This window comes from Lepus europaeus, chromosome 10 (genome assembly GCF_033115175.1).
Source record: "Lepus europaeus isolate LE1 chromosome 10, mLepTim1.pri, whole genome shotgun sequence".
Lineage (NCBI taxonomy): Eukaryota > Metazoa > Chordata > Mammalia > Lagomorpha > Leporidae > Lepus > Lepus europaeus.
The window spans coordinates 99,765,166-99,787,019 of NC_084836.1; the positions used below are offsets into that span (position 1 = coordinate 99,765,166).

The following is a 21,854-nucleotide window of genomic DNA, read 5'->3' on the forward strand; positions in this document are numbered from 1 at the left end:
CCATCCTGAAAAATGAAGACCTGGGAGAGTGGAGGGAGGAGAAGGGGAGGTTGGGTAACAGTTCCAAGACAGAGAGAGAAGGAAGCCGTTGCGGAGTTCCCAGCACAGTGGGCCCGCTGCAGGGTACAAGTGTGTGATAGGTGCCGGGCAGCCAGGCGTGAAGGAGGGATAAGCAGATGGAAATGCTGATATGAAGTAGGCACTGTACCTCGTAGAAACGTACATGCATTACATGTTAATTGAAAATTTGGTAAAAAGAGCCAGCAAACCTCAAGTGACTTGAACCATTCATGTGGTGCTGGCCCAGGCGTCCTTGCTGGCAAGATGGACTTCTTTTATGACTGACCCAGGAGCAGAGGGATAGTCGCTTCTAGCCATAGGGTCCCCTCCCGCCAACGCTAGCCCTCCCTACCCCAGCATCTCTGAGAGGATTGGGACCTCCTCTTCCCCCCACAGCCCAGCCTCCACCTCGTAGTGACAGAAACCACTGTAGGCTGTGGGCTGGGGGCCTGGTCATTTCACTTCACCTGAGCAGCACTGCGGCAGACATCTCCCTATCCAGCTGCACAGGCAGTGGGCTTTGAACCTCTGTCATTTTGATGCCAAAGACATTGTCCTTTCCATTTAAAATAAGAACTGAGAGACACCGTCCCAGATTTATTACAGATTAGCCAAGAAACAGTCGTCTTCCTGTCTTAACCAATTCAGGTTTTTCATTATAGATATTATCAACAGAAAATAAAACCAACAGCAGCTAAAATTGTATATGGTACAATCTATTAATGACTTGAAACTGATAGAAGAATCACTTTCTTAATAAAATTTAGAGCAACAAAATTTGACCTGGAAAAACTGGACATTATAAAAATAATGGATGGCCATGGGCAGAAGGGACACTCAGCATACGAGGTCAGAGAGGTTGACCCGAAAATTTGATCAGAACAGAAGACTGTCAGATGAGTGAAGTTGTTCATGTATAGTTTACATGGAAAACAACTGAATCCATTGAAAATAATTTCAGTAAACGGGGTGGGTATAATTTAATCTTTCTTTTTTTTTTTTTTTTTGGAGTGTTGGTCCAAGAATTAAATTGACTTTTATTCATTTAAATTGAGTTTTCTCCAATACTTTTCTCAAAGTAAGTCTACAGTGTTGCTCAAATTTCGATAAACTGTTTGCATCCACACCATCCTCTGTATCCAAACAACAAAGTCCAAAGGCCTAATACCTAATACAGCTGCTAGAGGTGGAATCAGATTTTGAGCCCAAAGCCTGTATTCTTTCCAGTTTGGCCCTAAATGAATGGAAAAGAAGAGCTCAGGGAGTGCAAGGCTGGCTGCCGGCTCCCAAAAATTGGCAGAGGAGAGGCCTGCCAAAAAGCCATGACAAGCTGTGCCCCGAGCCAGCTCAGCCCAGGCTGAGGTTCTCTTGGGATCCCTGTGAACTCCCCAGCCATCCCCAGCCCACCTCAAGCCTCTTCAGGAACAAACCACAGCATGGGGTGTTAGGAAGGGCAAGAGCTGCAGTCTGCCCTCACCGCGTGCAGTCCAAATCCCAGACGTCCCTGCCATGGGGACCCACCCAGCTGACTTAGAGGACCAGAAGGCCCAAATCTGCCACCACAGGAGGAGGAAGCCGCATCACCAGTTCCACTGACCCGACCTTCCTTCCCAGGGGAGCAGGGCACCAGGATGTGGTTCTCAACGGGACACCATGACCCTTAGGTTTGCTGTGAGTCCCAGGAACCAGGAAGATTCTACCTGCTATGCAAGTGCCTCCAGCGGTGTTACCTCCCAGGCACCAGGCCTGTGGGTTGGATAAAGATGGTGACACAGGGCCACCACCCTCAAGCTCACAGATAGAGGCCAGCTCACTGGAATCTTCCCCTGTGTCATACAGCTCTTCTTCTCAGAGGAACAAAGACATTGGTCCAGAAACTTCCTATTTGAAGTTGAAGCCACAGTTAAGCTCACAGGGAGCCAGTCACCCACCTACCCTCTTGATAACCCTCTAGAAAAAGCTCTGTTGTCGTGTTCCTAATGAAGAAAGCATAGCAGCCAGCGCCCTGGCTTAACAGGCTAATCCTCCACCTTGCGGCGCCGGCACCCCGGGTTCTAGTCCCGGTTAGGGCGCCGGATTCTGTCCCGGTTACCCCTCTTCCAGGCCAGCTCTCTGCTATGGCCTGGGAAGGCAGTGGAGGATGGCCCAAGTGCTTGGGCCCTGCACCCACATGGGAGACCAGGAGAAGCACCTGGCTCCTGGCTTCGGATCAGCGAGATGCGCTGGCCGCAGCGGCCATTGGAGGGTGAACCAACGGCAAAAAGGAAGACCTTTCTCTCTGTCTGTCTCACTATCCACTCTGCCTGTCCAAAGGGAAAAAAAAAAAAAAGAAAGCATAGCACAGAGCAGTTAACTAACTTTCCCAAGGTCACACCTCTACTAAGTGGCAGAGCCAGGAAATCTGGCTCCAGAGTGCACATTGTTACCCATCAAACCTTGCTAGTGAGGGTTTTCTCAGTTCCCCAGCCACCTCTGGGCCTCTTCCCATACCTGCACACATTCGCTGGCTTCAGACTCCCCCAGAAATCATTCAGAAAACAGAGCTCAAAGTAGCTTCCAGCATCTTCTAGCCGTGTAGCTGCCTCCTGCCTCCCTGGAGCCCTGCTGTGGAAGCCCTCTCCTGAGTCCGCCTTGTGCCACCATCTCTCTTCAGAAGGCCTCGCGTCATGCACAGCACGGCCTTGCCACCTGGGAGGAATCGGCTGCTTCCCAACAGACCCAGAGATGATTGCTGAATCCACGTCTTTCTCCAAGCCTCTCCCTTCCTGTACCACTGGGGCCTGGGGACCTTCTGGCCTGCCTCCGTTTCCTGTTTGTTGAAATGGCTGTCCTTGGATTTGCCTGTCTCTTCAGTCAGCACCAGTCTGCTCTGATGTCGAATGCTTTTGGACTGAGACTCGAGGAGTACACCATGATGACGGGAGCTCACAGCTCCTGCCTCCCTGCTGCAGGCCCTGGGCTGAGCTAGCCATCTCACCTGCCCTGCCTCCTGTCTTCGAAGCAATGCTTTGAGATGGGTGGTATTATTATCCTAATAAACGGGTGAAGACACTGAGTCACTGAAGTGTTCTCTCCCAAAGCCACATGGCTGGTGTGTGGCAGAGCAGGGCTGGGCCACAAGGAGCCTACTGCCACCCCCTAGGACCAGACTAGGCTGAGGGGCCTTGATTTGCTAGTGTTGCTTTGAAGATACTCCAGGAAAGAAAAAAATCTCCATTCCCTGCCTGGCCAGGAAGTGGGGCCTGGAGGGGCTCAGAGAGACTGCTTCTAGAAGCAGGGGCAAGCCAGTCCTGAGCAGCGGCCTGGTGGAAGGAGTGAAAGAGGGTGTCCCTGCCCTGGGGGCTGTGATTCATAAAATCTCGGGCCTGTCACTTGAGAACAAAGTGATGTGGCATGGAGGGGACGGTCCAGGACTCTGCTTCTTGACAAGGGACAGGAGTACAAGCAGCCCGTGTTCCCAATCTGTCACTCTCCCTAAAACTGCCTTATGTGAAAGGCTGTCTGCCACTGCTTTGCATTTCTTTGGTGGCACCACATCAATCACTAGGAGTCCAGAGACTTGGACCCTGAGCTGGGATGCCGGCTCCCTGAGTGGCCCTGGGCGAGTCGGCTCATCTCGGAGGCCTCTGTAGAGTGGGAGCGCAGCACTGTCCCATCAGGGCAGCTGTGAGGGTGCCAGGCAGGAACAGCTGCCAGTGGGAGAGGAGGGCGAGGGCTGGGACCGGCCGTGGGGGCTCTGTTTGCCGACCTGCTTTGTCTTTCCTTCCAGCCCCTTCATGAATAAGTTTTTTCCAGCCAACTTTCCAAATCGACAGTACCAGCTGCTCTTCACACAGGGCTCTGGGGAGAACAAGGAAGGTCAGTGCCGCCCACTTCCCTGTGGTCTGCCTGGGTGTCTCCACCGCAGTTCCCCTTTGGTCCTTTGGTGTTGGCTTCTCCTGGAGAGCTAGTGATGGAAGAGGTATTACCTCGACACGGGACTCTGGGTGGATGGCGCCTGCCTCTCTGAGCACTGGGTTTGGGGTTTTTTTCATCTGTGAAATGAAATTGGTGATCCAGTACCTCCTTCACAGGCACGTTGTTGGGACTGTGGGCAGAAGATAAAAGGAGAGCCGTCAGCACACTGCGTGTCTGATCACAGCGAACGGTGCTCGCGCTCCAGTCTGTCGGGTCTCCTTTTAGTACCATTACTGTCCCACCGAAGATTGGAAGAAAAGGGTGCCACAGCTTTGTTAGTGAAAGTTGTAGGGAACTGAGAGGATCCTGGGGTTTGCAGGTTACTTAGGGTACGGGTTCGACTGCAGTAGCAAGATAATCAGAAGACGCTTGGTCGTGTCACAGTCTAAGCTCATGAAATGTGCCAGTCTCTACTCGGGTCTCGTACCTTCCGCCTTGTCCCTAGAGAGCAGCAGCTTGATGCGACTCCTTTTTGCATCCCTAAGTGCATCTGTGCCCGGTCTTTTAAAAAGGTTAAATTGCACGATTAGAGTCTGAAGGTTCCCGGGCCCCGTCTGTCTCGTGTTCCGCCATATTTAGGGCTGGTCCCCAGTCCGGGATGCCGACCGTCACCCTTCAGACCAGCCAGATGGGGAAAAAAGCATCCGCATCAAGGGCCTGTGTAGCTACAAGGGAAGTGAAAAATGTGTCCGGAAGCCAGTCGGCCTGTGTCCAGTCAGAAATCCTCCGGGTCCGCCCCGCGTTCTCCAGCTGGAAAGGACCGCGCGATCACTTCTTCCTGCGCAAGTCCCGCCCTTTCCGCCACCGCCACTGAGGCGGAGTCGGTGATCCGAGGAACACGCAACGCGCCGACTCGGTAGGAGGAGCGGAAGTGGTCACGTTTCGCGGAGCCGTAAAGCGCGGCTGTCTGTGTCGCCTTCCGGTTAGCGACAACGGCTGCGACCGGCCGCTGGTGCCGTCCGCCTGCGGGTAAGGGCATCTGCCGGCCCCTTGCCCATACGATTTCCTTCCCGTTCCCGGCCCTTCGCTGCCGCCGCCACGTCCACCTTGGAACATGTTCAAGAAATTTGATGAGAAGGAGAATGTGTCCAACTGTATCCAGTTGAAAACGTCGGTCATTAAGGGGATTAAGAACCAGCTGATAGAGCAGTTTCCAGGTATTGAGCCGTGGCTTCATCAGATCGTGCCCAGGAAAGATCCTGTTAGAATGGTCCGGTGCCACGAACACACGGAAATCCTTTCTGTGAACGGAGAGCTGCTGTTCTTCCGACAAAGAAAGGGGCCTTTTTATCCAACCTTGAGATTACTTCACAAATATCCTTTCATCCTGCCACACCAGCAGGTTGATAAAGGAGCCATCAAGTTCGTGCTCAGCGGAGCAAACATTATGTGTCCGGGACTCACTTCGCCTGGAGCCAGGCTCTGCCCTGCGGCCGCGGACACCATCGTCGCGGTCATGGCGGAAGGGAAGCAGCACGCTCTGTGCGTCGGGGTCATGCAGATGTCTGCGGAGGACGTCGGCAAAGTCAACAAAGGGATCGGCATCGAAAACATCCACTACCTGAATGACGGGCTGTGGCACATGAAGACGTACAAGTGAGCCTCAGAAGGACCGCCTGGGCTCAGCGTGGCGCTGTGCTGTGTGTGTCTGTGCGACAGCATGAAGACACTGCTCCTGGTGGTGCCAAATAAATTCAGCCGATGCTCTTTTTTTTTGTAAATCAGGGTTCTGTTGTCATAGAGGAAAGAACAGAGATTGAGGGACAAGCAGCAGTCGGCTGTGCTCTGGGAGCCCCCGCGGGCCCCCGCGGGCCCCTGGGCTCCCTCTCTGGGAACCCTGGAAGCAGTCGGGTATGGCTTTGAGAGGCCACGTCTACCAGAGCACTCCCCAGAAGGCAGCACGGGAACCCCTCCTCCTACCTCCATCCCTCACCTTCCTCCTCCTCTGCTGGTGACCCGGGGCTGCCAGCAACCTGCTTGATTCCTTTGGGGGCAAAGTAGGAAGACTCCAGAGGAACCAGGACCTTGCTGGAGGCCCAAGCCCGGTGTCCGCTGGCATGGATTGAACACCTGCCAGCTGCCAGGCACCGCTGAATGCGTTGTTCCCCACAGCAGGCCTATGAGGGAGGTGCTGTTACCCAGTGTTCAGATGAGGAAACATGCCAGAGAGGGAGATGCCTCCCCCAGGGTCACCCAGCTGCTGGTGGCAGAGCCGATGCCCCCAACCCCAAGGGCCACCTCCCTTTGACCCCGTACCAGGCCTGAATTCTCTCTAGGCCTCTGTTCCCTCCTCTGGGAAATTGGAGGGGTTGGCGATGTCTCCAGTGAGCTCCCCCTGTCCTGGAACTTGCACCAGCCTGGGGCAGCCAATGCTGATCCCCTTAGCTCATGGGCTTCTGACAGGGCCCCCATGCTCCATCCAGGGGCTGACAGGTGGGAGGGTAGCCCCAGCCCGGGGAGTGGACTTACCTGGTCTCTCTGCCCAGAAATCATCAATTATGAGTTTGACACTAAGGACCTGGTGTGCCTGGGCCTGAGCAGCATTGTTGGCGTCTGGTACTTGCTGAGGAAGGTAAGTAGTGGGCCTGGGCGCGGTGGAAAGCAGGGGACAGCTCAGGGTGGCCGTGGCAAGCTTGCCTCACTCCCTTCGCTTCCCCAGCACTGGATCGCCAACAACCTGTTTGGCCTGGCCTTCTCCCTTAACGGAGTGGAGCTGCTGCACCTGAACAACGTGAGCACTGGCTGCATCCTGCTGGGCGGACTCTTCATCTACGACGTCTTCTGGGTGAGTCGGCAGAGACGCCCGGGGCCCTCATCTTCCTGCTGCCCCCCCCCCACTCCCCCGCCGCCGCCTCCCGCTGGAAGTGGGCCCCCAGAGCAGCTCCTCCCTAGGCCGGTCTGTGCCACGGATCGCGTCTCAGAACCCACTCAGCACCAGGCGCGTCCCAGCCACTCCCACATCCTCCTCACGGTGGCCCAAGCAGGCCTGTGCCGTCGTCACACATCTCCTTAGTGGGCTAGGAGTCAGAGAAGTTCAGACGATGGTAAAAGTGCTGACGAAGGGGCCCACAGCTGGAAAGGGGCTGGCCGAGCCCTGGCTGCACACCAGCCCTGGGCTGAGGGACCTGTCACGCGTGTCCACAAGGCCCCCTGAGGGAGCGAGGTCAGCCTGGCAGGCACGCATCCTTTGGCCCCAGGCAGCCTCTTCTCCCCTTGAGTGGGCGGTGCTGGCGGGGCTGCCTGGCCTTTGTTCCCAGCGCCCAGTGCCAGTGGCAACGTCACCTCAAGCGCAGATTGGTCTAGAGCCCCTGGTGGCTCCTGTCCCCTGCCCCAGATGTCAGCAGCACATCTAGAAGCCCAGGGACTGCCATTCTTCCCCACTGTGCTCCAGGCTCCTCTCTTCTTCTAGGTGTTTGGCACCAACGTGATGGTGACAGTGGCCAAGTCCTTTGAAGCACCAATAAAACGTAAGTGACCACCCCTACCACAGGGCACCGCTCCCCACCCAGCTGCCCCCTGCCCTCATGGTCCCCTTGCTGGTCAGTGCCTCCAAGCTCTGCCTCCCCAGCCTGGTTGCCTTCTCTGCCTAGCTCATCTGGCCGTGTCCATGAGCCACTCTTGTGCCCCAGCCTGACCCCAGCTCTTGGCAGGTTGCAGTGTGGTGTGAGATGAGCTGGAATGAGTACAAGTACAGAGAGCAGGTATCCAACACCAGCCCATGGTGGGGGGAGCAGGGCTTTTCCAGAAGGGACCTCCAGGCCGAGACCTTACAGATCACTCGCTGGTATCCCCGCGGCACCTGAAGATCACGTGCTGGCTGGCCCTAGACTTTGTTATTCACGGTCTCCACCGCTTCTGTAGCCATCTTTGAATGAGGGAGAAATTCTGTTATCTTACGCTACAGCAAGCCCAGGGGTGGAATGGCTCAGGGTTGGGTTAATGACTCAATGGAGTCACCACCCTTCTCAGCACATCCACCTGCCTGTCAGCTCGTTCCTTCTTGGTCCCAAGGTGGCTGCCCGGTCCCTGGCACTGACTCAGTCCTCACACCGCCAGGTGCAGAGACTGCAAGGAGAAGCCATTGTTTCTCATCAGAGAGGGATATTGCTCCCCAAGTCCCTGCTGCAGCCTCTCTCATGTTTCATTGGCCAAAACTGGGCCCGAGGGTTAAAGTGCAAACCATGCATCAGCCAGGGGGCTGGGAAAGGTGTGGTTTGCTGCGAATCTAAGCCTCAGACTAACCAGGAACCCCCTCACGGGTCACACGGCTCAGAGGGGACAGACTGAAACGCCACATCAGGAAGGAAGAAGAGGGTGCTGTTGGGAGGGCGGTCAGCAGTGAGTGCCGGGGCGGCTTTGCCCGTGGCAAAGTCCAGGAAGCCAGAAACAGCCTCTTTCTCAGCCATCGCGGGCAGCCTTTCTCTAGGAGCTGCAGGGCAGTTCCGGGCCACACCATGCTCCTAAATGTTGTGCTTCCCGCCCAGGGACCCCAAAGGGAAACAAGCTTCTCCTAGCTCTAGCCTCAGTACACCTCCAGGGCCCGGCCTGGCTCGTCTCATTGGGGAGACAGAGGAGCACGGTGGACAGGCCTAGGTCTCTCACCGCCCCGTCCGCTGCTGGCGGCTCCCGGAAGCGAGCGTGCAGGGGAGGGGTGTTCTCCAGAGTAGAACAGGCACAGCCGGAGCAGAGCCCTTACCTCCCGTGGGCTTTGATGGAGGAGCCTGGAGGACCCAGCTAAGTGGTGGGGATCACACGTCATCAAGCCCACGGGGACAGGATGGGTGTTTGAAAGAGCAGACAGCGTTGGCAAAGGACAGAGCGCCCTGGGAGCCCAACACCAGGGCAGGAGTGTGGCTGAGTTCCAGGGAGTAGCAGGGATGAGGCTGGGAAGAGGTGTGCAGAGGCCAGATTGGAGGAAGCCCAAGGATGCCATGCCAGGGAGCTTGGGCACTGCCCAGACGGCGAGGACGGGCCCTCGGGAGGCTCTGAGCAGAAAGTGGTACCAGCGGTCATATTTGGTGCCTGGTGCTAGGCCTGGATCTCAGAGGCAGGAAACCAGAACAGCCAAGTTCCCGGAGGCTGCGGCTCGGATCCCAGCCCCGCCTTTTACTGTGTGGCCTTAGGGAGGAAACCTAAACTCTCTGAGCCCTGCTTTTCGTATCTAGAGTGGACGCAGTAGTCTGCTGTTCAGAAGCGAATGGTACCAGGACTGAGAGGGTCAGATAAGAAAATCTATACATTGTGCACTGCACGTTCAAGCCAGGAAGAAGCAAGCAGGGTGAGGGCATCGACACGTTAATAGGAGAGGCACAACTTACCCAGAAGCCCCGTGGCGCCCCTGTGTACATAGTGTTGGCCAGAGCTGAGTCATATGGCCACTCCTAGCTGCAAGGGGAGCTGGGAATTCAGGGAGCGGGATTGTGCTGGTTGGCGTAGCCTCACATCACACTTGACCAATCACCTGGGAGGGCTGTCCCATTCAGAACTGACACTGGATTCATACAGCAGGCAGCATAGGGTAGCAGCCAACAATGTGTGCCCATCTAGTCCTCACTGCAGCCCTCTGGGGTCATTTCTATTGCTGTGTCCATTTCACAGTTGAAGAAGCTGAGGCTGAGGGGTCACCTTTGCCAAGCACACAGCAGAGCCAGGAGTCAGACCCAATGCCCACTTGTAACTGCTTTGTCCTCACAAGGCCCTGTGGGTGAACGCCAGCCCCAGGTGCCTCCTGCTGTGACCAGGCCCCGGGGGAGGCACCTTTCTCCTTAGGCTATATTTCTAGTGGCTTGCCAAGGGAGGACCTGAAAGCGAGGCATTTGCTGGTGTGTGGCCTCTTCTCCCTCCACAAACAGAAGGGCCTGTGGGCAGGCCACCATGCTGCCATGCCGCCACGCAGAGAACCTTCTCAATGTCAGTGCTCGGTGTCTCTTCTCTCTTACAGATCAGGCTGTAGGGTCAGTCTCATTTGCCAAAAGGGTCCCGTAGCTGTGCAGGCTTTGAAATTGTGTGTTGTTTGAGTTGTCACTGCAGAGGCATTAAGCCCTCAGCCTGGACCACCCCAGCCCCCCACCCCCCACTCACCACCCTGACCAGCCGTAATTCCAGGTAGAGCCATGGTCCTTGGCCTGTCGGTGTCCTCTCGCCTCCCCACCCCCACCCCCGCAGCCAGAAGCAAGTGTGTGTGTTTGCTGCGCGCTGGGCTGACTGCTCGCACTCCTGCCTCCCCTGCAGTGGTGTTTCCCCAAGATCTGCTGGAGAAGGGCCTCGAAGCGGACAACTTTGCCATGCTGGGCCTAGGAGACATCGTCATTCCAGGTGACTGCTGGGGCCGGGCCCCGGGGCGCTGGGGGGAGGTGTTTCTGGAGCAAGAGGCGGGACCCAGAGCGGCCAGCCTTAGCTGTGGGGCAGGGGAAGAGACGCGGTTAGCCTGGGCCGTTCCTACACTGACTGTGGGCCAGGCCGCCTTGACTGAAGGACCCCAGCTCTGCACATGTGTGAGCTGGGCCCAGACAGCCCGCAGGGAGCTGTCGTCACAGAGCGTCTAGTCTGGGTGCCAGGGTGCCCACGCTCCAGCCCGGAAGTGAATGTGTCATGCCAGACCAGGTTACACCCTGGGAAGCACGTCGGGTGGCAGCCTAGAAGGAGCTGGCACCTCTCACAGCCCCATGTTGCCGAGTGTGCCACTGTGCCCTGGCTGCCCTGCGTGTGCCAAGCTGGTCCCGGGAGAACACGCGTGTCCCGCGTCCGTGTTCTTGGCAGAGGAACATAGTACACACACCTACTTAGCTTCCCAAGCTGGCCTTTGAGACCCTGCATCTGCATGTGCCTGCCAGTCAGTGCTGTGTATGTGGGCACAGTCCCCAGTCCCAAGGGCGGGCATCCATCTCACGTAGCCAGGACTTGGCCTCGCCTTGACACCAGCAGCCAGATTCCCAGGCAGGAGCCTCAGGGCAGAGCGCTACTGCCACACGCACAGCAGCTGCAGCGCCCGAGGCTTGGATGCCGGGCTGCAGACCTGGGCCCAGCAGTGGGCCAGAAGGCACCTGTGTTCCCCTAGGCCCAGGGGCGCAGAGGCAGAGGCTGGACATGTGTGGGAGAGGGAAGTTTGGAGCAAGGGAAAAGCCAGCTTGCTGTCCAGTGCAGGGACTACTGGCAATTCTAATAATCCAGGGTGACACTGGCACTTTGATTTGTGCGATTTTGATCTTGTGACACAAATGGACATCAAGCTGGAAACTAAAGTGATAAAATTCCCCCAGTGAGCACTCGGGCCCAGACTCGAGCCAGGAATGGCTGCTGCTCAGACCATCCCTCAGCACAGCGGTCACTTGGCAGCGCTCCGTGCATGGCATACACTGTTGCTGATGTAAAAGGTGTGGGCCTCAGAGATGGCTCTACCTGCCCGAGCCCACAAGGGCCTGGAGGCAGGGGCTTGCGCCCCAGCGCTTCCGTCACTTGTGCCGTGCGGCAGGGACCCTTGCTTCCCCCGGAGAAGGCGGCTCCATCCGACAGAAGAGATCAGGTCCCGGGCAGCCCTTGGCTCGCTGTAGACGAGGCTGCTGCGCCACGGGCACCACATGCACCTCCTCGCGGTCTGGGCATGGGGCATGCACAGGACATCCCTGCACGGCTGAGCTCACCTCTGTGTTCTCAAAACAGTCACGGAAACTGGAATTTGAAGTTTATTTTGGCACCAGAAAAAGTTTGGAATCCATGAGCTTTTTGAAACCTCCTTGTATGTGCCCCCAGACCTTTGCAGAATCACAGGAAGCTTAAGTTGGTTGCACCCTCCAGGAGCCAGGGTGGAGCGTGGTCTTGAGGTGCAGGTGAACCAGGACTGAATGCTGGCCAAGCCCTGACCCGTAGGGTAGTTGGAGAATTTGGCCACCAGGGGGAGCTGAGTGTTCAGCTTTGTTTCTGGGGCAGCGCTAGTGTGCTCTCCCTACTCCCGGAACCTTCACTGAAAACCAGCTCGTTACCCTCATATGTTGCCAGCTGCTGCTTCAGCAGCACCAAATATTTCAGATTTTTTTTAAGAGAGACAAAGATCTTCCATCAGCTGATTTGCTCCCCAAATGCTCACAAATGCTGGGATTGGGCTAGGCTGAAGCCAGAAGCCTGGAACTCCATCTGGATCTCCCACGCTGGTGCGGGGGCCCAAGCACTTGGGCCATTTTGTACTGCTTTCCCAGGCCCATTCGCTGAGAGCTGAAACGGGAGTGGAGCAGCTGAGACTTGAACTTGCGCTCACATGGGATGCTGGCGCTGCAGGTGGTGGCTTACCTTGCTGCGCCACAACACTGGCCTGCATATTTCAGTTCTTGAGATCCTGCCCTCGACTAAATGTGGCTTGGCCTCTGCCCAAAGACCAGTGAGGAAGGCAGAAGTCAGCCGGACGTGCTGTGTACAGCACACGGCGGCTGGCTGGATCCCAGGCGCGTTTGCACGGCTGGGGTAAAGGGCTGGGCGGGCAGTGGGTGGGCAGCTCGCCGGCGCCTCCGGAGCGGCTGCAGAGCCCTCTGACAATCTCCCTGCAGCCGTGCGGCAACCACCGGCGGCTTTTCCAACACCTCTTGAGGAGGTTCTCCTGCTTCCAGCTCTTGCAGTGTGTCCCCTTCCCCATGTGTCTCTTGTACTGGCCGCAGTCTCACTGACCCTCCGTGCCGACCACACCCCCCGGCCCCTTTGCCTTGGAACCTTTGCACCCCCTTCCCTGGCAGTGTCGCTTCAAAGGCCCTCTCCTTCATTCCCCTCCCTCCCCCGAGCAGGCAGACTGCCCGTGCAGCAGGAACTCCTGGCCCAGCTCTCTAGAGCAGTGACTTTGTCTACCTGGCATTTCCTGTGGTGCCCGGTGCTAGCAGGCGCCCGGTGTGACACAGTATGGCACTGTGAGGGTGCTGTAGTCTGGCCAACACCAAATCCTGGGACCCTCTCCTGGGGGGAGAAACAGGGTTTCCGCCAGCACCTGCCCTGTGGACCACATCTTCAGAGCTGGCGACTGCCCCATGACTGGGGCCAGAACCCAGGCAGCTGTCGGTTTCCTGCCGCCTTCTAACCCTGGCTTTCTCCCTGCAGGCATCTTCATTGCCTTGCTGCTGCGTTTTGACATCAGGTAAGCAAGTGAGGGTCTTCCAGTCACTCCCCAGCCGCTTTCAGGAGCCCGGGGGAGGGCCCCAGGGGACCAGATCTCCACGCCACACCACCCAGAGCACGTCTCATTGTGTCTGTTTTGAAATTCGAAGTATTTGAAAAACCTGTGATCAAAGTTGAGAACCTCAGGCCAGGAGACTTCAGCACAGAAGGTCTCTTGATGCTGCCTGCCCAGCCTTTCCAAGCCCCAGCCCCTCATCCTTAGGTCCACGGAGACGATTCCTGCTGCGGGGTCACCAGGAAAGGCTGGGGGCACCCGGGGGGATCGAGCCGCAGCCAATGGCTTCGCTGGTAGCATCCTGGGCTCGGTCAGCACGGTACGGCTGTTCCCTACTGGCTCCTTGCTTAGACTCCTAGGCTGCCTGTTAGAGGAAAGGGCGCAAGGGAGGGGAGGCCGCCCTTGCACACTCCAGGTCCTATCTGAGTTAGTGCCTGAACCACTGGCCCTGCCACCAGCAGGTGGCGCCAGCCAGGGCTTGGCTGATCATTGCTAAAGCTGCAGCAGTGGGGGCAGGGGTGAGACTCAGTGCTGGGTCGCTGAGCTCCAGTTTTCACCCAGACAACCTCTCCGACTCACAGACATCTGGGTTGTTTGTACAGTGCCCATTTGGAATGCAGGGACATGGGGCTTACAGACAACAGGCCTTGGGAGGAGGAGCTGGCTGGCCTGTAAGGAGAGGCGCATGAGGGCCAGCCACGTGTGCTCCTGGCTAAGCAGAGCCAACACAGAAGGGACGCACAGGAGTCCCCTGGCCCTTGGCTGGAGGTGCCACTGCCGGCACCCGCAGAGGCCAAATCTCGTTCCTAGCATAGGCTCCCAGGCCTTCCAGGCTGATGGCAGCACCTGCAGCCTTCCCAGGGGGAGTGCACAGCTCCCAGGGCGCTCGCAGCTGGAGCCCCCGAAGCAGCCAGGGCCAGCTTGTGTGGCATCACCGGGGGCACACGGCAGTCATGGCGCCGCCCATGTCGGACCCGCGCAGTCGACACAGTGCGCCACCAAGCTGCACCCGCTGCACTTGCGGGTGATGACTGCCTGCGGTTGCTCAAAGTGCGGCCCCGTATCAGATTCCCTCCGTTTTTCAGATAGTGATTTCCTGGGCCTCACCCCAGACCTGCTAGATCGGGTCTGGACCTGGACCTAGAACCTGTATTTTTTGTTTGTTTCTAAGCTTTCCAGATTGTCACGCTGGCTGGCGTCTTAGCGCCAACGTTCTAGGCTCTAGATACAGCATTCGTATTCACAAACCCCAGGGGGATGGGCTTGTGGTTTTCCCATTCTGCAGATGAGTAAACTGAGGCTGAGAAAAAGAAGGTGACTCGTCACAAGGGACATAGCTGAGGGCAGTGACGGATACACGTCCAGCCCAGGGCTCCCGGCTCCCCCCAGCTCCGTCCTCTGAAGCTTTGTTGCTGCGGCAGTGCCCTCGGCTGACCCCTGCGCTTTCCCCACAGCCTAAAGAAGAACACGCACACCTACTTCTACACCAGCTTTGCGGCCTACATCTTTGGCCTGGGCCTCACCATCTGCATCATGCACGTCTTCAAGCACGCCCAGGTGAGCGGGCCCGCCCCCTCCAGCACAGCCACGGGGCTCCTGGGGCCCACTGCTGCCGCAGCAGGGCTGGCCGCTTCACGTGGCCTTGCTCCTGGGGTTGCAGGGAGGCTGCCGCTGCTCCAGCACACACCCATTAGGCCTGCCTGCCGCCTTCGTCAGGAAGGAGGAACTTGCCCAGAAGCCTCTTAGCAGGTGTTCATCTGTGTTTCATGAGCCAGCTCGGTGCCACGTGGCCTCCCTGGCCTCACGAGACTCCAGGAAAGAACTTGGCGCCTCTGTAGGGGCGAACAGAGAACAGGATTGGGATGGGTGTTGGGTGTGTCACAGTGACGCACTCACTCCCCAGGTGAGCGATAGGGTGTTGAGGTCCCTGGGTGGACCAGGGCTTTGCCTTCTGCCACCAGGGTGGGTACAGAGCTCAGGTGACCTGGTGCAGGGTGAGAACCTGGAGGGAAGGGGAGCGGACAGGACCTCCCATGGGCCGGACTCTGCCCCTGAGGGTCCCTGTGAACAGGGGCCACACAGGCAGTGCTAGAGCTGGGAGCCATGCCTGGGTCAGCATGAACGCCAGGCCCAGGCTGAGAAGCCCCAGCCCCCCTGGGAATTTGGAGGCTAGCTGCTGCGTGGGCCGCCGGGCGGGGTGCTGCCTCTGCTTGCTTTACCGAAAATGGAGATAAAGAGCAGCCACCTTGGAGTCATTTGAGGATGGAATGAATTAACATAACTGCGCAGAGCCATTTCTGGTCCAGTTAGCAGTAGCTGTCACTAACAGTGGTCTCCTCCCACACGAGGTTTCACCTTCCATGGTCTCAGTGACCTGTGGCACATAAATGTGAGGTGGAAAGTTCTGGAAAGAAGCAGTTCACGAGTAGTCAGGTGGGTGCTGTCCCAAGCAGTAGGATGAGGAACGTGGCCCACCTGTCCCACACACCTGCAGCCTCCACAGATAAGGGGCTCTCCTCCTTGCCCCCACTGCCCATGGCCTATCCTCAGAGGAGCTGCCTCGGAATGAATCACAAGAGCTGTTTGTTGGTTCCTGCATGCTGTTTGTTCGTTAATGCACGTAGACCTCACCGTGGGCCCGAGGGAGGGGCTACAGGTATGCACAGACGGCCCCAGGGCCCCTAGCCCAGAGCCCTGAGGGAAGCCTGCTCAGTCTGCCTGGAACAGCCTCCAGGGCAGTGCTAGCTGGGAGGGGTGTAGAGCTGGCGAGGGCTTCCCAGACTGAGTCTGGACTGGGGACTGGTTTAGTTTGGAGGTCTCTGCTCTGGCTCTCCACCAGTTTCAGGTCAAGATTCTAAGCCCAGCAGCCGGCTTTGTGGCACTGCCGATTAAGCCACCACTAACTTACCATATCTGAGCACTGGTTCAAGGCCTTGACTTCCGCTTCTGATCCAGCTTCCAGCTAATGCACCTGGGAAGGCAGCAGATAATGGCCCAGGTGCTTAGGGCCCTGCCACACCACCTGGAAAACCTAGATGGAATTCCAATCTCCTGACTTTGGCCTGGCCCAGCCCTGGCTGTTGCAGCTGCTCGGAGAGCTGAACCAACAGATGGGAGATCTCTCTTTCTCCCTCACTTCCATGTCCCTGTCAGTAAAAATTTAAAAAATAAAATAAAATAAAATCTGAGAGCTGTGCCCCCAGCAACCACCAGGTGGCAGGCTTGCCCTCTGCCTGGTTGGACTGGGGACTCCCATTCAGTTACCTTCAGGGTGTGGTCCTCTCTCCTTTATGGGGTTGCTGCAGCTCTGAAAGAAAAGGAGACTCCCAGATGTCAATCTGGGCCCTGACTGGAGCCCTGGACTCCTGACCCCTGATCCCAGGCCAGGGCCACTGCCCGGTGGTAACAGCCCAGCCCTTTTCCAAAGTCATCCAACTTAGCATCTTCCTAAAATTCCTTCTTGGGAAGGGGATCTGGACATCAAGGGACCCTGTTTCATGGGGGTCCCCCACCCTCTCCTAGATGCACCCCTGGTGCCAGCCTCGCCTTGGGGAGGGCAGCTCGTTCAGAAGCCCACCCCAAGCCAAGGAGCCAGTGGCTGCCTCCGGGAAGCCCTCAGAGGTGATGGGCTTCAGTGTCCTCGTTGTGCAGAGCAAGTGGGAAATAGTTTTCAGGCCTGGTCACAGTGGAAAACCAGGAGTCCTGACCCCCAGCTCCCAGCTCTGAGCTGTGTGTCCCACCTTCTCCACGCTGAGCTCTTTGGACAAGTTCCCTGGTGCTTTAGGGGAAAAAGGATAATCCAAGACTGCATTCCTCTGATGACAGTGGCTGCAGCTGTCAGGTGAGGTGCCCCCACTTCCCCGGATGCCCCACTTTTCTCTCTCAGGCTTTGCTGAAGACTTTGCTTTGGGCTTAGAGGCAGAGGAACCTGGGTGTGAATCCTACCCACTCTGTGATTTTTTTTTTTTTTTTTAACATTTATTATTTGAAAGGCAGAGTGATAGATCTTCCATCTGTTGGTTCACTCCCCAAATGGCCACAACAGCCAGGGCTGGGCCAGACAAAGCCAGGAGCCAAGAACTCCATCTGGGTCTCCCACATGGGTGGCAGTAATTCAGGCACTTGGGCCACCTGCCGCCTTCCCAGGTGTGTGAGCAGGAACCAGATCGGAACAGCAGCCGGGACTCAAACTGATGCTCTGATGTGAGATGTCCTTGTCTCTGGCAGCTTAACCTGCTGCACCACAGCACCTGCCCCTCTTTCTAACTTCTTGGTTTGGAAACTTGAGTTTTTTATTTCAAGACTTTCCTGTTCTCTAATAAATTCACTACAGGTTATAAAAAGTGATACGGTTCACAGCCCACCCATGGAAAGTGCCAAGGAATTGTCTGAAGGTCGGGCTCGGGGACACGGGGATAGGCTTCCTTTGTTTTCTGGCCAAGGGCTGGCTCTATGTGAAGAATGATGTCTCTTACCCTCACCCCACTCATCTCTGAGACACGCTTTTAACTTTGTGAGCGCCCAAGAGGGAGCCACTCACTTAGTATCCACCAGGCCTTCTTCCGAGTGCCGCGCAGGGCGTAGAGCACTAGGCGAGGTGGCTGTGGGCATTGGCCTCACCGCCTGCAAGACTGGCGGGCAGGCGGATGGGCGGGGGCTCAGTCTGCACCAGCTGAGGCACGCTGCACTGCACCCCACGGAGGTGTGCTGTGGGGGGTACCCCACCAGGGTCGGAGAGCAAGAGGCCAGAGGCCCTGGCTCCAGCGAGTACCGGCTTCTCCCCAAGAAGCAGCCCAGGCAGCAGAAGCTGCACGTGCAAAGGCCCCATGGCTAGAGTGGGGGGTCAGGCGAGGCGGGAGAGGGAAGCAGGGACCCCACCTCCCGGAGCCTCCGGGCCACGGGAGCACTGGGGACTTGGGAGGCCAAGCAGTCGAGTGGAGTCCAACATGCAGATGCTCAGGGGGCGGAAGGGCTTTGGAGTCCGCGGCCTGGGCTCCAGTCTTCCATTCACCTCCTCCTGCACAAGCAGCAGTGGCAGGGCCGCCAGGGCAGCCACACTCGGAGCCTGCCTGCGTGGACACGGCTGTGCACGAAAGCTTATCCCATCTCCTCGTCTCCCGACACAGCTGTGCCGGAAGTCCCCACACAGGCCTGGGGCCAGATGTCCTAGCGTGATCCCAGGGGAGCCCATGTCCAGCTGGGTCACCTGGGTCATTGTCGTCATAGCAGCATGTCCCAGGCCTAGGGAAGCAGGGTCTCTGCGAGTAGCGCTCACCTGGGCGGTTGCGTTTGGCCCTGATGCCCACGTGATTGGGATGCTGCAGCCGGACTCCCGGGAGCCTGCTGGACTCGCTTTGTGTTTCTTGAGTTCCTTCCTGGGGCCCCGGGTTTGGGCCCAGCTGCTGACTTGCTCTGTGAACCTGGACCAGTCATTGGTCCCTGGTCACATCCAGGAGAGTTGGGGTGCTGGGCGTGGCCTTGAGTGGGTACCCTGCCCAACACTGCCTCACTGCCTGTGTCCCCTCACAGCCTGCGCTCCTGTACCTGGTCCCTGCCTGCATCGGCTTTCCCGTCCTGGTGGCGCTGGCCAAGGGAGAAGTGACAGAGATGTTCAGGTGAGACGGGGCAGGGGCAGGTGCGGGCGCGCTCACGGGCACAGGTGCAGCTGCAGGCCTCCCGTGGAGCCTGCTGGGGGCGTCTGTACACATCTCTAGGGGGACGTCCTTCCCGCCTGCCCCGCCCCTCGCCCTCACCACCAGCACGTGGGAGCCGGGCTGTGGGCACCGGTGGGAACCTTTCCCGAGGCTCTCCAGGCAGCCCTCACAGCGAACGCCGCTGGCAACGACTTCTCTCCAGGCTGCTCCACTCTCAGGGGCCCTGGACTCCCACCCTGGCTCCGCCTGGGGCTGGCCTCAGGCATGTCTTTCCCCTCCCTTGGCCTCAGTTTTCACCTGTGAGTAATAGAACGAACAGGGCTGTGTGGTGGGAAGTGCCCCAAGTTCAAGGTTATGTGTCAGTTCCTGGGGAGCCGCCTCTGTGGCTATAACCCCAGCTCATTGCTTTCTCTCCACCTCAGTTTGTAATTTGTGTCTCCTCACACACATACCCCTCCCCATGGCCACGTCCACACCTGCCACACCTTGTGCACAGCCCCACCCACACCCCAAGGCCTGCGTGACTCTGGCAGGTGTCTGCTCCCCTGTGCCTCCAGCCCCGCCTGCCGGGCACCTAGAAATAGCTGCCAGCTGTGATTAAAGCTGCCCACTCGGGGGCCTTCCACCCAGCTCCACCTGCCTGGCCTCCGAGTTGTCCCTCGAGCGCCTGCCAGGGCCTCCTGTGCACCTGGCTGCCCTGCAGGCAGCCAGTGACTCACCCTTCCCCCCCCTACCTGCCTCTGCCCTCCCTGTCCTGCCTGGAATCCCAGCTCCCAGCTCCCAGCTGCCTGCCCGTATCTTGTGGCCTGGCAGAGGCCTGCGGTGGCTGAGATGAGAGAGGGAGGGGCGGGGGGTGAACTTGGGGACAGATTTGGAGATTTTGGAGCAGGAATGGCCCTGATCCCTGAGCTCAGCACTTTCCCCTCCCCCTCCCCGGCTGTCGCCCAGCCTCAGGCCCACCTGCCCCCTGCCTCCCTCGTCCTGTCCGGTCCTGTTTCATCCTCATCGCTGAGCTCTGAACGCCCCGGCCAGGGCAGAGGGTGCCCCCACTTCATTTGCCTGGCACCGGGTTTCCGTAGGTGTTCTGCCCTCGGCACGATGCCCACCTGTCGTCCTCTCCCCCCTGCCCAGAAGTTTCTTAGTTGGAAAAGCAGGGGGTCCCGGCTCTGTCCCTGTCTCCCCTGCTTCCACCCTTTGGTTTCCTTTCTTCCCCTGGCACTCGGCTTTCATTCACTGCTTTGTTTTGAATAGGGAACACGTTGGCACGACTGCAGATTGCAGGCCCCTCGTGCCCCAGCCCCACCATGTGGCGCCCCAGGGTCTCCGAGATGGGCACAGCAGTCAATGCATCTAGAGCACCCTTGCCTCACACAGCCGCGTGGTGCGCCTGCAAAGTCTCCGGAGGCAGAGAGAGAGGAGACCATGCTGCCCTCGCCCCTTCAGAAGGGAGTCTCTGTCCTCCGTCAGTCTTTCCCTCTCCATCTCTTTTTCCTGTCTCTGTCTCTGTCTCTCACACAGCTACGAGTCCTCAGCGGAAATCCTGCCTCATACCCCGAGGCTCACCCACTTCCCCACGGTCTCGGGCTCCCCAGCCAGCCTGGCCGACTCCATGCAGCAGAAGCTAGCTGGCCCTCGCCGCCGGCGCCCGCAGAATCCCAGCGCCATGTAATGCCTAGCGGGTGCCCACCTGCCCGCTTCCCCCCACTACCCCGGGGCCCAAGGTAGGGCAGATACCCCAGCTTCAGTGTACAAGGCGAGCCAGGGGCTAGGAGGCAGGGGTGCCCAAAACCCAGTATCCCCACCAGGGGTGGGGGCCCCCTGAGTGGATGAGAGACTGGTTGCTGCTCACTGTGTAGGTGGAACCCAGGAGAAGTCACTTTCTCCTTCAGAGCCTTTCTTCATCTCTGTCTCGTCCCTGCCTCACTGGGTTGATCTGGCGAGCAAATATGTGTTTGGCCTTGGCATGAACTCAGTTACTCAATAAGGGAAGCCCACAGTGAGAGAACTGAGCCAGGGTGTCTGCAGAGGCGGCACCTTGCCCCTCGCCAGTCGAGCCAGCCCTGCTCTGCACCCCTGGGGCCGAGCTCTTTGGCTCCTGTCCTGTGCCCTGGGAGGCAGCCGGGCCCCCTAGTCTCTTCCTGGCTACCCCTTTGTTCATTCGCCTGCAGAAGATTCAAGAAGCCAGTTGGTCCACACAAGCCCAGGCACAACCTCTGCCCCACTTGCCCCTGCTGCCTCTTGGCCCCACTGGGCACAGAGCATGCTGAGCAGCCCGAGGACTGGAGGATGCTGGGCAGGGGCTGCAGGCCTGACGCCCACAAATGCCTGGGGGGCTTTCTTGGATCGGAGGGAGAGGGGGCGCCGAAGGTCCCACGCTCTGCCCGCTCTGACCTATCTCCGTTTGGTTTTTGCTCAGTTATGAGGAGTCGAGTCCCAAGGATCCAACAGCAGTGACAGAATCCAAAGAGGCAACAGAGGCATCTGCATCGAAGGGGCTGGAGAAGAAGGAGAAGTGACTCCCCTGGGGCTGACCCTCTGGGGCCAGACCTGACTGGCGGGGGAAGGACCCACACAGGCGTGCACGGGCAGAGGACGCAGGAGGCTGAGGGCAGCTCCAGGACCAGGGAGAGGGCAGCAGATCCCTCCAGCCACGCCCCTGTGGCCTCAGCTTCCCTCTCCTCCTCCTCTGGCCTCCCTCGGCTCCTCCCTCTCCCCTGCAGGCAAAGGAATCCCCCAGCTTCCTCCCTTCCCAGAAGCCAAGTGGGAAAAAGGGTGTGATTTTTAGATTTTTGTATTGTGGACTGACTTTGCCTCACATTAAAAACTCATCCCATGGCTGGGGCGGGCCACTGTGCTCCTGGAAGGGCTCCCTGCGGTGCTGCTGGCGTCCTACACTGGCGTTAGGCGTCTCACTGCCCACCCAAAAGCTTCCTGAGAGCCTCCCTACCCCCGGTGCGCTGCCAGCGGGCCGGCCAGCAGAGGGGGCCCATGAGCCCTCCTCCCAGCCATCATTTTCCCCCCAACAGTGAGGGTCA

General features: G+C 58.3%; 2 protein-coding genes across 3 annotated transcripts in view; both read left to right on the forward strand.

The window, feature by feature from the left end:
- Nucleotides 1-21,682, forward strand: part of HM13 (histocompatibility minor 13) — a 42,241-nt gene extending 20,559 nt beyond the window's left edge. The window contains exons 4-13 of one of the 2 annotated variants that reach the window (XM_062203989.1): nucleotides 3,830-3,918; nucleotides 6,504-6,589; nucleotides 6,677-6,802; nucleotides 7,427-7,484; nucleotides 10,249-10,332; nucleotides 13,093-13,129; nucleotides 14,620-14,722; nucleotides 18,695-18,780; nucleotides 20,338-20,484; nucleotides 21,236-21,682. In XM_062203989.1, coding sequence (XP_062059973.1) covers nucleotides 3,830-3,918; nucleotides 6,504-6,589; nucleotides 6,677-6,802; nucleotides 7,427-7,484; nucleotides 10,249-10,332; nucleotides 13,093-13,129; nucleotides 14,620-14,722; nucleotides 18,695-18,780; nucleotides 20,338-20,484; nucleotides 21,236-21,335 — 916 coding nt within the window. In that variant the 3' untranslated portion in view covers nucleotides 21,336-21,682. The remainder of the gene's footprint in view (nucleotides 1-3,829; nucleotides 3,919-6,503; nucleotides 6,590-6,676; nucleotides 6,803-7,426; nucleotides 7,485-10,248; nucleotides 10,333-13,092; nucleotides 13,130-14,619; nucleotides 14,723-18,694; nucleotides 18,781-20,337; nucleotides 20,485-21,235) is intronic. The other variant, XM_062203988.1, reaches the window with a different exon arrangement.
- On the forward strand, nucleotides 4,941-6,497 carry MCTS2 (MCTS family member 2). The gene has a single exon (XM_062203990.1). The coding sequence runs from the start codon at nucleotides 5,072-5,074 to the stop codon at nucleotides 5,615-5,617; it is 546 nt and encodes a 181-aa protein (XP_062059974.1). The 5' UTR covers nucleotides 4,941-5,071; the 3' UTR covers nucleotides 5,618-6,497.
- Nucleotides 21,683-21,854: the final 172 nt, after the last annotated feature.